General features: G+C 38.2%; 1 protein-coding gene across 1 annotated transcript in view; it reads left to right on the top strand.

Moving 5' to 3' along the window:
- Positions 1-15,440, top strand: part of LOC125227967 — a 119,341-nt gene that overhangs the window by 81,188 nt on the left and 22,713 nt on the right. The window contains exons 5-7 of the mRNA XM_048132385.1: positions 8,010-8,125; positions 9,625-9,831; positions 10,098-10,250. Of these exons, the coding sequence (XP_047988342.1) occupies positions 8,010-8,125; positions 9,625-9,831; positions 10,098-10,250 (476 nt within the window). The remainder of the gene's footprint in view (positions 1-8,009; positions 8,126-9,624; positions 9,832-10,097; positions 10,251-15,440) is intronic.

Below are 15,440 nucleotides of genomic sequence, written 5' to 3'. Positions count from 1 at the left end.
AATGATACAGTTAGCCGGAGATTAAATGGTAGGTAAATTAAGTGCTCGATTTTATATCTGGTAATTTATTTAAATCTGGTTGTACTTGGTTTTTTATTTATATAAAAAAATGTAGATTCCGGACACCGCAGCTAATTTAAAACATGTCAGTAATTCTAATTAGTGACAAAAACGTTAGAAATTATTATAAAAATAAGAGGTTAAATTTTCATGTGGTTTCACGAAAAAAACGTACTTTAATATATTTTTGAAACTTTTCAAGGCCAGAAATGATTATCATGCAACAATGGCATTCGACATTAGGCCGTATGGCCATATGGTCGTATACTTCTTGACATATTGCGTATTACATATTGTTCATGGAGAAAAGGTCCTTAATTATTCAAACTCTTCTGGTACTATCGAAGAGATTTCCCGGCTTCTGAACTTTACCTTTAAGACGCTACAGAAGCAAAAATGCTAAAACGGAAAGGATTCCCTTTCAATTTGGGAATTTCAGTTCCATGTACTATAGTGTCTAAATCTTGTGTAATTTTTAAAAATCGAGGTTCCGCTCTCGACTGTTTCCTCCTTCAAAACTTAATCATTCGTAACGAAAATTGAGAATCTGAATAACAATGAAATAATCTGTGTGGGACCGTTTAGTTTTTTGGCTGATTGTTACCAATTTTGGATACCAAACCTTTTTTGCGCCATAAACAATAAGGCCGTTTTAGGTAATTTTTGATGGGCTCTAGCGTCTTTAAAAATAAGAATATAAAAAAATCAAAACGATCCAACACAGATAAAAATAATAATAATCTGTGTTGAAAAAATCATTGCTCTATCTTCCAAAACCAGGGAGGAAATAGTCGAAAGCGTTTCTGTGGAGAATGGACCCCTCCTGTATCGTCTTAAGGAAAAAGCTCCAAAACTGTCAGTCACGTAGTTTGTACATGAATGAAGTGTGCCGAGGGCATCGGACGCGTAGCTTAATTAGAGCCTAATTAGCAGGGAAAGGAAACGCCATAAACAACAGCGTGTTGAACAATGGGACGGAAACCTGAGCTACTCGGCTGGAACATCGAGCTCTTGGCCTATAACTATTGTTTGCCCTTTATTGCGTTTTACTTGATTTTACTATGGTAAAACAGGTGACTCTGTGGGTTACAGAACTATCAAACCCAATGGACTAATCGTATTAAAAAAGTATCGTCAAATGAGGTTTAGGAGATGGCGCCAACAGCTTAGCTTGCCCTGTCCATTCCTAGAATATATATCAAATCCTGTTTTATCGTAATTTTTATCCTGTATTAGCCAAATCTCATAGAACACAACTTGAGGCAGTAGCAAGCTATGTTCGCGCCATCTATACAAACCATTGAGTATACTTTTTGCCTATGATAACGATTGCCCACCCCTTTAAAATTACAAAAAATAAAAGGGAACGAGAAAACTATTTTGGTTCAGGCTAAAACGGTCGTACTTCGATCGTGCTTCCCGCAAACTCTTCGCTCGCCAGCCTGGTTCGGATTTAAAAACTTTTGTTCCTAACTGGTTTCAGTTTCGATACGGCTTTGCGTCATCTCACAATTTTTATATGAATCATAACTAAAACTGTAGACCTGTAACGAACTCTAGGTTATGTGATTACATAGGTTTTGAAGTACTCGTATTCCTTGTAGGTGTTAGATCGGGTGGGCGCATGCGCGAGCATCGAGCATGATTAACGCGCGGTGATTTACTCATAGCATTGTTTAGAGCCCCTCGTTGTGCCATATTGTTGCCGTTACAATGGAGGCCTTGACATTCTTGCATTGAGACGGAAATAGAAACATACTTCTATTATACCACTTTGTAGTTTAATTTGCCTTGCGTCCCGCAAGGTCACGCCCCATCTACTACATTACTTAAAGTTTTCCAAAAATGTATCCAATGTTGTCCACGACGCGACGGCTAAGACATAAGAGTGAATCACCTCATTCGTGATAATTGACTCAATTTGTTACAACTTGCAACTCAATTACAAAAAATGTCAGGATACAAAAATATCTGACCTACAGTCTGACCAAAAGGAGTAGAAATTCAAAAGTGGCAACATCGTAGTGTCGTCCCGTTTTCTCACACATATTGATTTGCATGAAAGGGACGATGCTACAATGTTGCCACTTTTTAATTTCTTTTTTTAGTCAGACCAGTTACCTTTTAGTAGAGGTACAGTCAGCGAAGCTTGGCACCATTGCATTTTTATGCAGAAATGCAAAGTTTAGTTGACTGTATTAACAAAAATCATAATTAAACAAATCTTCATTTACGACGTGTACCGTTCGCAAAGGACTTTAAAAGCCGTTTCAAAATCGTTATCATAAACTCATTGAAAGCTTTTGCTTTTATTTTCTTGTTTAAGCTCGACCGAGGAATTCACAACGGATGCATAGATATGAGTTCTTCAGATTACCATTTAAGCATTATTTTTCAGTACCTACGTCTTTCCTTTCCCATCACCTTTGGAAGGCCCTTTTAATGAAATTTAAGAAATCATCATCATCATTTATGTCAGCCCTTTATCGCCCACTGCTGAGCATAGGCCTCTCTTCTAGTACGCCATGTATCAATCCCGGTCCTGAGCTAGTCTCATCCAGTTGTGACCCGCAATTTTGCGGATGTCGTCCACCCAACGAGCTAACGGCTGCCAAGCGCTTCTTACATCTGTAAGCGGCCACCATTCCGTTAACATTTTAGTCCACCTACCATCACTCTACCTTGCAACATGTCCCGCACAACTCGATTTTAGTTTGGTCACGAAACCTACGTCTTGCACCTTGGTGCGACGACGGATCTCCACATTCCTTACCCGATCTCGAATCTCGAATTTAAGAAATAGGAATACCGAATGCTGCTGGACTCGAGAGGTGTACACTGCATTATGATAAGAGCCATAATAGTAGCTATTCGTTGTAATGCACGAGTAAGTGTGAGTTTTCGCCGAATACAGTCCATAGTACATTTCATTTTTTGTCCAGCGTTTTATGACAATGCTTCCTATCAACAATTGTAGACGTTTTGCATTGAATGTCATTTCAAAAAAAATGTTATTGTAACTCATTTCGACATTTGGGAGTCAGGAAGACTTTCTACTCCAAGCACTGAATGTTGTTTTTGTATGGAGAGCCAAATGTCGAATTTAGCAGTTAGAAAACTTCAGAACTTTCTTAATCTGATTACAATCTGAAAAATGTTTACTATTGTGAAATCAGTATGTAATCACAATTATATTATGGGAATATAATAAACATTAACATGTTTTATCCCTAATTTGTTAATAATTTTTCGTAAATTAATTTTATAATAAATCTATTTGATAAGTTTTCTGTAGTTTGGTGAAACTTATTCTATTAGTAGCGAGAAGCCAATAACATCATGTACACCTGTATAGGAAATCCTGGAGACTAATCTCAATAATGCCTCACAGTTACCCTTCAGGAAAGTTTTGGACTAGAAGGTCAAAAAAATATTGGATGGCAGTCAACTAACGTTATGGTATGTTTATTCTTTAATTTGTAGGTTGATATCCAAAAACTATAGAAACGTCCTGCTTGAAAATTAACTATTAAAAGATTTGCCATATTATGTATCGGATTTTTGTGTACAGATTAGTTACCCTTGCTAGAAGGTCGGATGGCAGTCGCTTTCGACCCTTGGGATTAGTATCCAGGCGGACCCCAGGCTCCCATGAGCCGTGGCACATGCCGGGATAACGCAAGGAGGACGATGATGACCATAAATAATGATACCTTTTACATCGGCTCTGACTAGCGATTGGAATACAGCCGCGCAACTGGTTCCCAATCAGCCCCAATAAAGGTAACGCACGAGGCTGCATCCACATGATATATTTATGACCGCGGAATGCATACTAATGCGTCCCGGCTTTTAGCACAGTGACAATATTAGTAGAAAAACAGTACCTTCAAAATTGTATTCTGCAAGTAGGCTACAAGGGCTTTTCTACAAGTCAACTGGTACCTACATTACATCAAAAATGTATAGAGGTATTTTTAATTCATACCTACTAATATATACTTAGCCAAAATTACCATCATACTGGATTATTTGTCAAAGCGGACCTTATGTTCCCGTGAGCCGTGGCAAATGTTGGGATAACGCAAGGAGGATGATGATGACTTCGACTTTAAAACAATTTACTCTTACATAGAAAAATTTTCTTAAAATGTATGAAACAGACTAAACTTAGTCTTAGTTTCTTATAGTATGTAAATATGTTCATGATAACCTAACCACAAAATTAAAATTTTGAAAAAACCCCGACCGCGACATAGTGGACCGATTTTCATGAAACATGGCTAAGAACACTCCCGACTAACTCAGCTTTCAGACAAAAAAAAACTAAATCTAAATCGGTTCATCGGTTCGGGAGCTACGATGCCACAGACAGACAGACACGTCAAACTTATAACACCCCTTCGTTGTTGCGTCGGGGGTTAAAAATAAAGATTATTAATTTACAAAGTACTGCAAAAACTTTGATCGTGTTTTCGCAGCAAGATGGCAACAACGGCTTGTGCCTTTAATTGAGACGTTGAAATATGCTTCCAGATTACCGGCGTAATGTTATTGAGAGAACGATACGGTTTTTATTCAAAATGTAGATAAACGTTGGTGGTTTAAGTGAAAGCATGTAGATTACACAGCGAGGTTCAAACTTTAGTGCGTTTTCACATTATCCGATCCCATATCGATCCCGATCGGATGGAAGGATTTCAAAGGCAAAAATCAAAGATGGCTTCAGAAATGTATGGAATATCGATTCTACATCGGATCTGATAATATGAAAACGCACTTACGGTAATGGTAAAAGACATTTTATTAGCTCTTAGTACCTATATAATTATGATATGGATAGGATGTATCGGTATCAAAAGTTTTTTTGAGACATTTTTAACACTAACATAATGCAATCCATATCTATTAAGAATACAGTCTAAATATTAAGTCTAGTTACCAAGTCAGCTTGATTTGACCTTATATATCTATAACTTTAAAGAACATCTCATTATATGAGGAGTGTTTTTTCAAAAGGACTTATTTATATAAGTCAACAGAGTTATTTTTATCTATGTTTTCCTAGAGAAATAACCCTTGTTGACTTATTGAAATAAGTCCTTTTGAAAAGACACTCCTCATATACTGAAAGTTATCGTATCTGTCATTTTTTTTCAAACGAAACCGTTATAATTTTTACACTTCGCGCGTTCTAAATACAAAATTATATCAAATTCGTTTCTGTACCACACACACACACATACAATGTACACATAGTACGCACAGTATTTTCAACTTTATATTATTCCAATAAAGACTTTAGTTTGCTAGTATTCTTGATGTATACCTCTAGAAAAACGGTGTAGTTATAGTTAATAAGAAAATGGCCGCGTCATTTGCGTAACGAGCATCTTACTGCGCTCGCTTCTCGCAACAGAAGGTTTATATCAGTAATCCAACTCCGTAAAGACTATGATAACACTTCTTCTTCTTTGTCGTATCCTCATGGCTGAGGGACGTGACGAATGTGGACACTCTTCACCAGTTGTCTCCACGCCACTCGATCCTGGGCCCGGTGCATGCTAGCCTGCAGAGTGGTCTTTGTCACAGACGTTATTCTGTCTGCCCAACGTGTGCCCATGCTTCCACTTCTTCAATATGTTGTTTTATGATAAAACTATTATCCGTAAAACTAAGCAAAGTTTTCATTTTGTACTGCCAATTACCATTTGAACAATGATATTGATATTTATCTAGTTAAAAATGTTACACCTTGCGTTCTAACGTTACACTGTGATACTTAGAGGATCATTTTCTAGTAATGTGCCCAAATCAGGGAAGGCGTGTAGCCACTTTCTCGACTACTATAATATAATTACCTACTCTTAATAAAAGTATGCACAGTTTAACAATGATTTTACGAATAAATCAAAGAAGCCTAGTAGGCCTGCATACATATTTATACAGTCGAGTTCAGTTACATCTATACGAACTAAAATATCCGCATACCTTTATTCAATCAGTGTTCAGATATTTTTCGTGTGACCGACTGTGTAGAAGTAATTGACCTAGACTGTACTGAAGTACCTAGTTCTGTGTCTGGCTATAACAATTCTTAAAAGTTTTTTTATAGTTTCATCATAGTCACATTTAAGTTTGGAACACGCGAGTCAATAATCATAGTTGAGCTACTGCTTTCGCGAGGTATGTCAACACAGTGCTTACTTTTTGTTGATGCTCGGCGCTAAGTGCCTTCAAAGTACGTTCATTATTTTCTTATTTACGATAATCTTACCCCGAGGATTTTCTTCTAATCAATAAGAGGATTTCATACGGCCGTCTAACTCGACATTGAAACTGCATAATTTGAACATAATCATCGAAACTGCATACTTTGCCTAAATATTCATGAACTGGGTGGCTAGCCGAATGGCACAATCGCTCACGAAACGCTCACGAAACGAAGCGCTAGTAGATATCTATCTCTATCGCGCTTGCGTATTGGCGCGACAGAGCCAGCGGCGTATCGCTTTCGTTTGGCGTCGGAGAAATGCCATTCGGCTACGGGGCCTGAATATAGCTGTTTTTGGTGTAACGTGCAAATCTTCTCAAAAACTCGATGTTTTTTATGGCGTGACGTACATCTATCTCTGTTATTAACCCACGTAGCGTAATACTTATTGTTTAGGAATAATAAACTCAAAGATATATGAAAAAATCAAAAACAAGCACCAAAATTCATAAAGAAATAAAAGAGTTATGATTTTTTTCTCAAAAATAATTAGTTTTTTGGCTCTCCTGAAAAATCATGTTTTGTCCCTTACGCCCTTTGAGACTACGGTCATCGATATTATTAAGGTACTACCTATCTAAATATATACATACTTGTTGTTTCCCGCGGCTTCGCTCGCGTTAAATTCGAAAATTGCGGAATGCTCCTTACAAACTTCCACCCCCCATTTTAGGGAAGTGGAGGGTTAGATAAAGACAATAAGTAAGCCTTTGTCACTCTCCATCCCTTCAACTATCTCCACTTTATAAAATGAAGTCAGTTCATCGCTCCGTTTTGCCGTGAAAGACGGACAAACAAACACACACTTTCCTATTTATAATACTAGTATCGATTCGAAGAACGTATGTATTAGAGCAACACGTTATAAGGCATTTTCGAGTAGGTGTTGACCACACCACCACAATTATACTGCGTGCAGCAACCTTCTATCACTACATACTATAAAGTCTACTTTTGACTCAGAAACAGTCCTTATTGTTATATCTGCGCGTGCATTTATCTTGCGCAGGAGTTTATCTGCCGATGTCGAAGGCTCGTGGGCTTGTGTTAGCTTTAGGGTATCTTTGTCGCTAATGTTGTGCAAAGAAGGATATGTCAGTGGTAAATTGGCAGAATATATCGAATATATAATTAAAGGCCCTGATAAATATGTTGGCTGATTATAAACAAACGTAACTACATATGTACTTAGAACCACTTTAGGACGAAGGTTTTGTAGCGTGTTTTAGTTTTTAGGCGGACCATGTTTAATCTGAAGGGCAAGCACGGTCTCGTGATAAAGCCCATCCCGTTGTAGATACGCACTATTTGTAAGTGCGATAGGGACGCACCTTTTATCACACTAGTGTGCTACGCCCGCAGGATGTAGGAATGAAAATTGACCGATCTGTGTTTCCACATGAGTACAATCCAGGTCTCTTTAAAGCAAGAGTAAATAGGTATCTCTTAGGTAAGCGTGCTCCACCTTAGACCGCATCATCACTTACCAGGTGTGATCGTGGTCAAACGTCTACCTATTCAAACTTAAAATATATATATACAGCGAAACTCATTTTTTTACCAAATGAGGCGATGAGCTATGACCCAAGGAGGCAGGCTCTTTATGGGGCGAAGAGCAGGTTTTTTTCTTAAATTACAGACTAAATAAATGTGCCAAATTTTGTTTTTGTTTCAGATGGCCAGCATCGAAGTGTCGCTGGCTGGTCGGCGGCGCAGCGCGGGCGCACGCGACTCTCGTGAGCTTGATGCGCTGCGCACTGCGCTCAATGACAAGGATGCGCTTATTCACAGGTATGTTCAGTCATTTGCAGAGAAAAGGAGACCCCCTGTCATACAAATTTGTATGCAAGGGTACTTTTCTTTGCAGCTGACAGTACAATATTCTATCACGTCTCCAAGGGCTTACCACGGCCACTACCGTTCCTAATGTTAATTCTCAGATTTTTCAGAGAAAGAAAGTTTTGTTTTAGAACGTTTTTGACATTATACAATACGATATCGGATAGGAAGGATGTCAACGAACGAACAAATGTCGAAAATGGCGTCATGAATATATCGGTTCTACATCCGATATGAAAACGCATTTAGGCAAGCCCTGTAATACAATGCCAGTCGCACCGGCGATAACAATCATCGATATATCGGAGCTGGCAAAGTGCTCAAAAGTATCTTAACAAGCACTCTATCTGCCTTGACAATAGAGGCATGTTCAGATATTTACGAGAGTCTTGGCCGCTCCGATACATAATATGTGATAGCGACTGTAAGATGACTGTAAGTCTTACATCGACAGTTAGGCCAAGGTTACGAGTATGAACTCCGTATAGACAGCTATATATATACAGTCTAAGAAAGAAACGTACCTCAGAACCATACAGAAAAATGTACGGTTGCCTAGATGGCGTTACACCTTTGGGGGACGCTCGGCTAGATGACGCTAATACTAATATATGACATTTTAACACATAGCAAAAGCTAAGAATATGGTCCAGTTTGTCAAAATTGATGTTTAAAAGTTTTAAGCTAGTGTCGAGAGATGGCAGTCTATGCACTGTGATTACAAATTTTACTTTGACAGTAACTCTCTATAATACTCGATCCTCTTTGCCAAGGCTTAGAGTATCAAAATATCTTGCTATAGGTTTCCCACTAGACTCAAGAAAAGTCAATTAGTGTCAACCTAATATGGCCAGATCTATCGTGCTTTCCCTATACCGCACGATTTCTACAGTATTGTTGCCGCGTTATAAAGCCCTTGGAGAAAGTTTTATCACGATTATCATATGTACAGGTACGTAAAGGGTTGGTGGACAACCGCAGGCAGAAATTCATGCAATCATTTCATAATGCCGAGAATATTGTTCATTACAATTTGTATATGAAATCTTACATGGACATTTATTATAATGACATTTTACATGGATATTTATAAAATTTGTTTTTGTGTAGTTATCACACGTAAGTATTTGTTAGTGAATCGGTTAAGGCACGCCAAAGACAGTCTGAAAAATTCATAATCTTAAAAAATATTTGTATGCAAGCTGTCAGTTCAAGTTCAAACTGACACTGAGATCTGTCAGTGTCAGTTTGCATACAAATCTTTTTTAAGATTATGAATTTTTCAAACTGTTTGTGGCGTGCCTAACTCAGCCGACTTAGTTCGAAATATTTTCACTCCATCAGCATAGAAGAGTTTTTTGCCTATTTCATGTTTACTGATTGGTGTGACCCAAACGTCCCTATCAATATTTGTTTTATTTTTGAATATAAAACTATTCTTTTTTCTACAGTTTAAAGAAGCAGCTAAGCGCATCACTAGCAGCGGCGCGACTCGCGCCTGGCTCGCCCGGCGGTCGGCGTGAAACGGCGACGGCGTTGTCGCCGGAGGAACGGCGCGCGTTGGACGAGCGCGCCGCCGCCGTGCGCGCCGATCTCGATGCGCGCCGTGCTAACATACAGGAGCTGAGGCGGCGGCTTGAGAAGACACATGTTACTGAGTGAGTTTTGTTATATCTTGTATTTAGTTAGTAACTTGGGTACATTACGTACTTAACCTTAAATCGCTTCGGATCACTTGAAATATTAACTTAGATTAATGTTTTATATTCACATAGCGAAATATGTTACCGAATTTTACCGGTTAAAAAGTAACTATTAGTTAATATCGAATATTACTTTTCAAGAAACTCGTCGTTTCATTTGTTAATGATAACCGGAAATAAATAAGTGTATATATTTATATACTAAAAACTATTTATTTAAGCAACATCGACACGCGGATACAGCAAGCAGAGCTACAATACAAGCTGGGACGCGAAGAACTAGAGTTGCTGACGTTGAGCGAGCAAGCGCGCGCGCTCGCGCAGTTGATCGACCACGCCGACGCCGCCGCGCGCGCCGATGCTACTTACTACAGGTATGATTCAAATCGGCGTTATGGCCAATAATGAGTGGATATGTAGGTATGAATACTTATATTGACCGGGATACATGTACAATTGTACACCGTGATTACCTTTTTGATTTTTACCGATCTCCCGATATTTCGACGCAGTTGCATGTGTCACGATGACGGAAAATTGAGGAAGACGGGTAGATATATTCTGTCAAACAAGTTTGTCAGTAAATAAGAACTAAGAAAACTATAGGTGACCTTTTCTCTAGCAACCCAAAAGAAAAGGATGCATATAGTTTTCTTTGTTCTTATTTACTGACAGACTTGGTTGACAGAGTATATCAAAGTTGTGTACAACGCGCGATCTACCCTCCTTCGAAACTTAGAGAGAGAGAGAGAGAGAAAGTAGAGTTGTTGACGTTGACCTGTTTTTCCAAAAGTTCTCGCTTGGCGCGCTGTTCAATATCTCATACAAAACGAAGCTAAATGTTTACTTTAGTTACATCACGTTTTCGAATTAAATGTACTCTAGATTGCTTATCGTGTACGCCCGTGTCGTCTCCTTTAACGTAAATTAACTATTGTGGCGTTTCCGTGTTCCCGCTCTTGGGAAATAGTGGTCATTTATATTGTTGGCGGCTGCAGAGTGATTTGGAACAACAAGTTCAACCATCTACTTACACAGCTCTCGTAAGTAAGTACTATCAGCTACAAAACTTCACCGTGAATTTATCAATAAATTCATTCATAATTTCTCCATGCAATTTTGCAGCTGATAGTACATACTAGTCTTTAGGACAAACACCTAAGAATTGTCTACCTGTAGAAAACTAACTCAATTTGTTTTTTGTACGTAATATACAGCTACAAAAAGCCTAGGGGTACGCTACGTTGCTATGGATGCGTCTGATATCCACCAATCAGCATAGTCGAACGGGTTCGACTAAGTGATCCATTGATTGCTGATTTATGATCCATCACATCCACGTAGCGCATCTCTGCTGGAAATGCACCTTTAAACTGTAGATTAACGCTATAATAACTCCATTCAATAAAAAACGTAATTTTCTTATCACAATATTTCGCCAGTTTTCATCGTTTGAATAAGTAGGTAAATAATAAGTATTCCAACTGCTACTAATTAGTACAGTACAGAGTATGAGGTCAAGTAACAATGGTTTTCGTAAACTTGGGATATTCCTGCGTAGTGAGTAGCTGTATGAAACGTATGATCAAGAAGACATGATAGCCAAATAGTGTGTAATTGTTACGATTATTACTACACGGCTATTGTTCTCTCGTGTTCGTACTAAAATGTATGCTGTATGCGATACCTGAGAGTCAAAGTCTTTTACGTCTTTCTCTGCAGTGAACCGTCTAGTCTGTTCTTAATAAAATTGTAGAAAGTCGGTCCCACAGCAATGTGCAATTTGTAGGTGTTCTTTGATGATGATGATTCCATGTATATTTTTTAGAGAAAAATGTATTCAGTTGCAAGAGAAATAACGACTTGTCATCTATTCGAGATTCGAGCTGTCAAATTCTATGCACGATTTGGCCACGCTTTGGACAATGGCGATCAAATATATGAAAGAAGTGCGTTCCTAAGCATACAGTCTAAGCTCGTGTAGTCGAACGCGTGCCATTCTTGTATGAGTGAGATACGACAGGTTGACTATAGTCGCGTTCTTGACAGGCGGTAACTGTGTGCTGTGAGCTAACCGAGATCGGGTGGACGGCACTTTCGGTGGGAAACAGGGAGTGACCAAACTGTACGATAGCACTCTTTGTTTTATACTGTGGTTTTCTTAGGGTTTCTCTTCTGATTTTCAGATTCAGATTCAAATTCAGATTCAATGGTTTATTCATGGTAAACACATAAATTATTTACATAAGTAATTCATGCTGACCCCTAGGGGTCAGCGCTGATCTTCCGGCGAGACCAGTTTGTGGGCCACGAACGCAGCTATGCGTTTTTTGGTAGAATTACATAGCTATTCCGATATTCTTCCATAAGCCAATATCGTTTGCATGTCTAATCGCCGTCGCCGCAAAAGGCGCGCAGACGCTGCAATAACTCGATTGAGCTATTACGTGTGGTTGCTGTTTGATTTACGATACTATCGGGTGCTATTGATTTCCCACGGGGTCTGGCGGCGCCGCGCTAGAATGTCACATGGCAGGCGCGATTCCAAATTTAAAATAATGTTGATACTTCAAATATTATGTATGTACCTCTAGATATGGATGGGATATGTCAGTGTAAAAAATTACGGTTCTTTAAACAAATAAAGTCACAAAAAATCTTCTTACGACTAAAGACATTATGGGAAGCAATAGAGGCCCTATTGCTTCTCATAATGTCTTTAGCCATAATGTAACGTTTTTCCACATTTTCGTTAGTCATAAATTTAGTTTTTCTCAAAAACGCGTAAAACAAACCCTATAGGTATATGGATGACCTTAACGAAAACCTTGAAAAGTTGTCAGTTTCAGAATTATGACAAATGATAATCTGGCATTCATTGTTACATTATGAGTATTATTATGACTTTCAATACTGTCAAAAAAAGACATCCGTCTCCATATACGATCTAATATAATGTTCGAATCGAGGCTTATATATGTTCGTCTGCCGTTTATTTTGTACTCGACTCTTAAGTCAAGTTGTCAAAAGTAACGTTTTTAGACGAAGACATGTCACTTTGGACACTGACTGATCTATTTATTTTTATTTAATCAAAATCATAAATGTCCGATCAGAATAGGCCACTTATATGCATTTTTTAAATAACGCTACTAATTTGAGTGTGAACAGCGCGATTTTTAGCAACATATGCCTTGTGGTCACCCTCATACAAAATCATATCTACAGGCAGTCAATCTGTAAAACAAAGACAGTCACTATTATCTCATTAACTAATACAAATACATCACCGTTCCTAATATGCCGTTCCTACTCGCGCATGTCACGGGTTCTAGAGCGTACGATCTAGATTCTGCGCTAATACATCTAATAACCGTACAGGAGTTCGCAGAAATCAACACAATGGTAGAAGTACTTGGTTGTTAAGGTTGGATTTACATTAGCTTGGCTTTGCTTAATACTTGTCATTTGTCATTATACGTTTATGCGACTAAATACTACGCATTTTATCGTTTTTCGCTTTAACAATATTAAAAAAAACCCTAAACTACCTAAACTGTAGGTAGTACTGACAAAAACCATGTCTGTGTGAAAAGGTCACCAAAGTGGAAAGGTGAGGATGGATGACAACAGAATGTAGGTAAGGTACTCACTGGGGTCGAAATCTATAGAGAGATTGACAGAAATTGTATATATAGGTACGGCTAACTTTCGGAACTCCGTCAGCGCGTTGTAGGATCGATATAATTTTCCGCAGTGGTCTTCTATATACTACAAGCGCCATCTGTTAGATTGTTATAGCACGACTTTGGCAGTGACAGAGGAGACGCTGCATCTATGTAAATCTCTCTTAAACCTATTTTCTAACCCTTCCTAACGGTTCACGCTGTCAGTGCTTTCCCATAACTAATCACTCTCTCCATCTAAATTATCTAAAAACAACAGTTTTTCCACTAGGTCACTTCTCCCCTATTCCAAAAGATCCCAAGTCTCTTTAAAACAATTATTCATGTGTCATTTTGTATAAAAACGTTGTTAGACATGTTTCACACGACAGATCGTGTCAAGACGTCGTTTTATTCTATAAACGATTGAAATGATAATGTAAATATGTATGGCATAGATGGCGTTGTAGATGGTGAGAAGAAAGGATGAAATGCAATGAGGAGTTTTTATTCCGTTATTATTATTGCAGTTTTATGAGTTCAGTTCACGCATGTGTGTACCATGCCTAGGATTCTATAGGACTAATAGGAGTAACTAATTTTAAGCCCGATGTATTAGCTTTTCCGCTTTATTATGTTATATTATGATTGTATGTATATGTAACACTGAAACGTCCCTTAGACTACAAATAAGGCATCTAGTTTAAAAATCCAAACTTTATTGAGTTCTTCGTGGAGATCGGTCGGTGTAAGATTGTCCGGACATAATTATCTATATTACTATTCGTTACATATCATAGTATGTACTTAATCCTATGTTCAGTTAAAATTGCACATCTGAATCCTGCTGTTTATTAGTGTCAGTTTGAAAAATATTTCATTAATAATATAAATTTATCATGCGACGTGTTCCTGGAGCATCGTTACAAACTAGAAGTCATCCTTCATACGGCGCAGGCGCATTTATCAGTTTAAGTGGAATTAACTATTTTAATCCTTTATTGCACACTTACTGATCTATGGAAAGGCTATATTTGGTGTTGGTATTTAATTTAAAACGTAAGGATAATGATCATGAGTACCAGTTATAAGACTTATAAGTAGCCTCAGAGCAGATAAATATACTAGGCTAATAGAAAGATAATAATCAGCTGTGATATATGTATTGTTACTCGATATAGAAGAAGGAAAGTTTTAGATAGACGTATAAGACGTACGTAGGTATTTATTTTTTATGGGCACTTATTTGTAAGTACCTATACATTTTTTTTGAGATTTGCATGTGAGACCCGTTAGATTAATTAAAAACATTGTTGTTCAAAAGGGGACGGACTAGCAATTAGCGCTGCGTGGTCAATTTGTAAAAAGTTAGATGACTCAGTAACAGTATAGGTCAAGGGTCTTCAACCTTTTCCTATTCAAGGGCCAAAAAAAATGTTTTGCCTGTGCTGCGGGCCGCACCGTAGGTATTTGAACAGCGATTTTCTTTTTCTAATCTAATACAAAAAAAAAACAAAGTAATCCACCGCTCCCGGGGACCGATACGACTTTCAAACCTTCAAGAAAAGAGCGTACACCCATCTTAATTGCCGGCAACGCACCTCCAACGCTTCAGGTGTTTCGAGTGTCCATGGGCGGCAGTGATCGCTTAACATTAGGCAACCTGTCTGCTCGTTTGCCTCCAATCTCATAAAAAAAAGGCAAGCAGCAAACCGCGACCGAAGGGAGTGTTTACACGAGTTTCGTCCTCTTTGCATGTCGTCGAACGATGTTTTTCAGTACATATGGCACTTTGCGCATTAGTGTGGGATAAATTACCATTTTGTACTGAAATACACATTTTCTACTTTGGACTATTTAATTTACTATGAAACAACAGATGCCTATGGCCTATGGATG

The sequence above is a fragment of the Leguminivora glycinivorella genome, chromosome 7, assembly GCF_023078275.1.
Source record: "Leguminivora glycinivorella isolate SPB_JAAS2020 chromosome 7, LegGlyc_1.1, whole genome shotgun sequence".
Lineage (NCBI taxonomy): Eukaryota > Metazoa > Arthropoda > Insecta > Lepidoptera > Tortricidae > Leguminivora > Leguminivora glycinivorella.
This window is presented reverse-complemented; position numbering and strand designations above follow the sequence as displayed.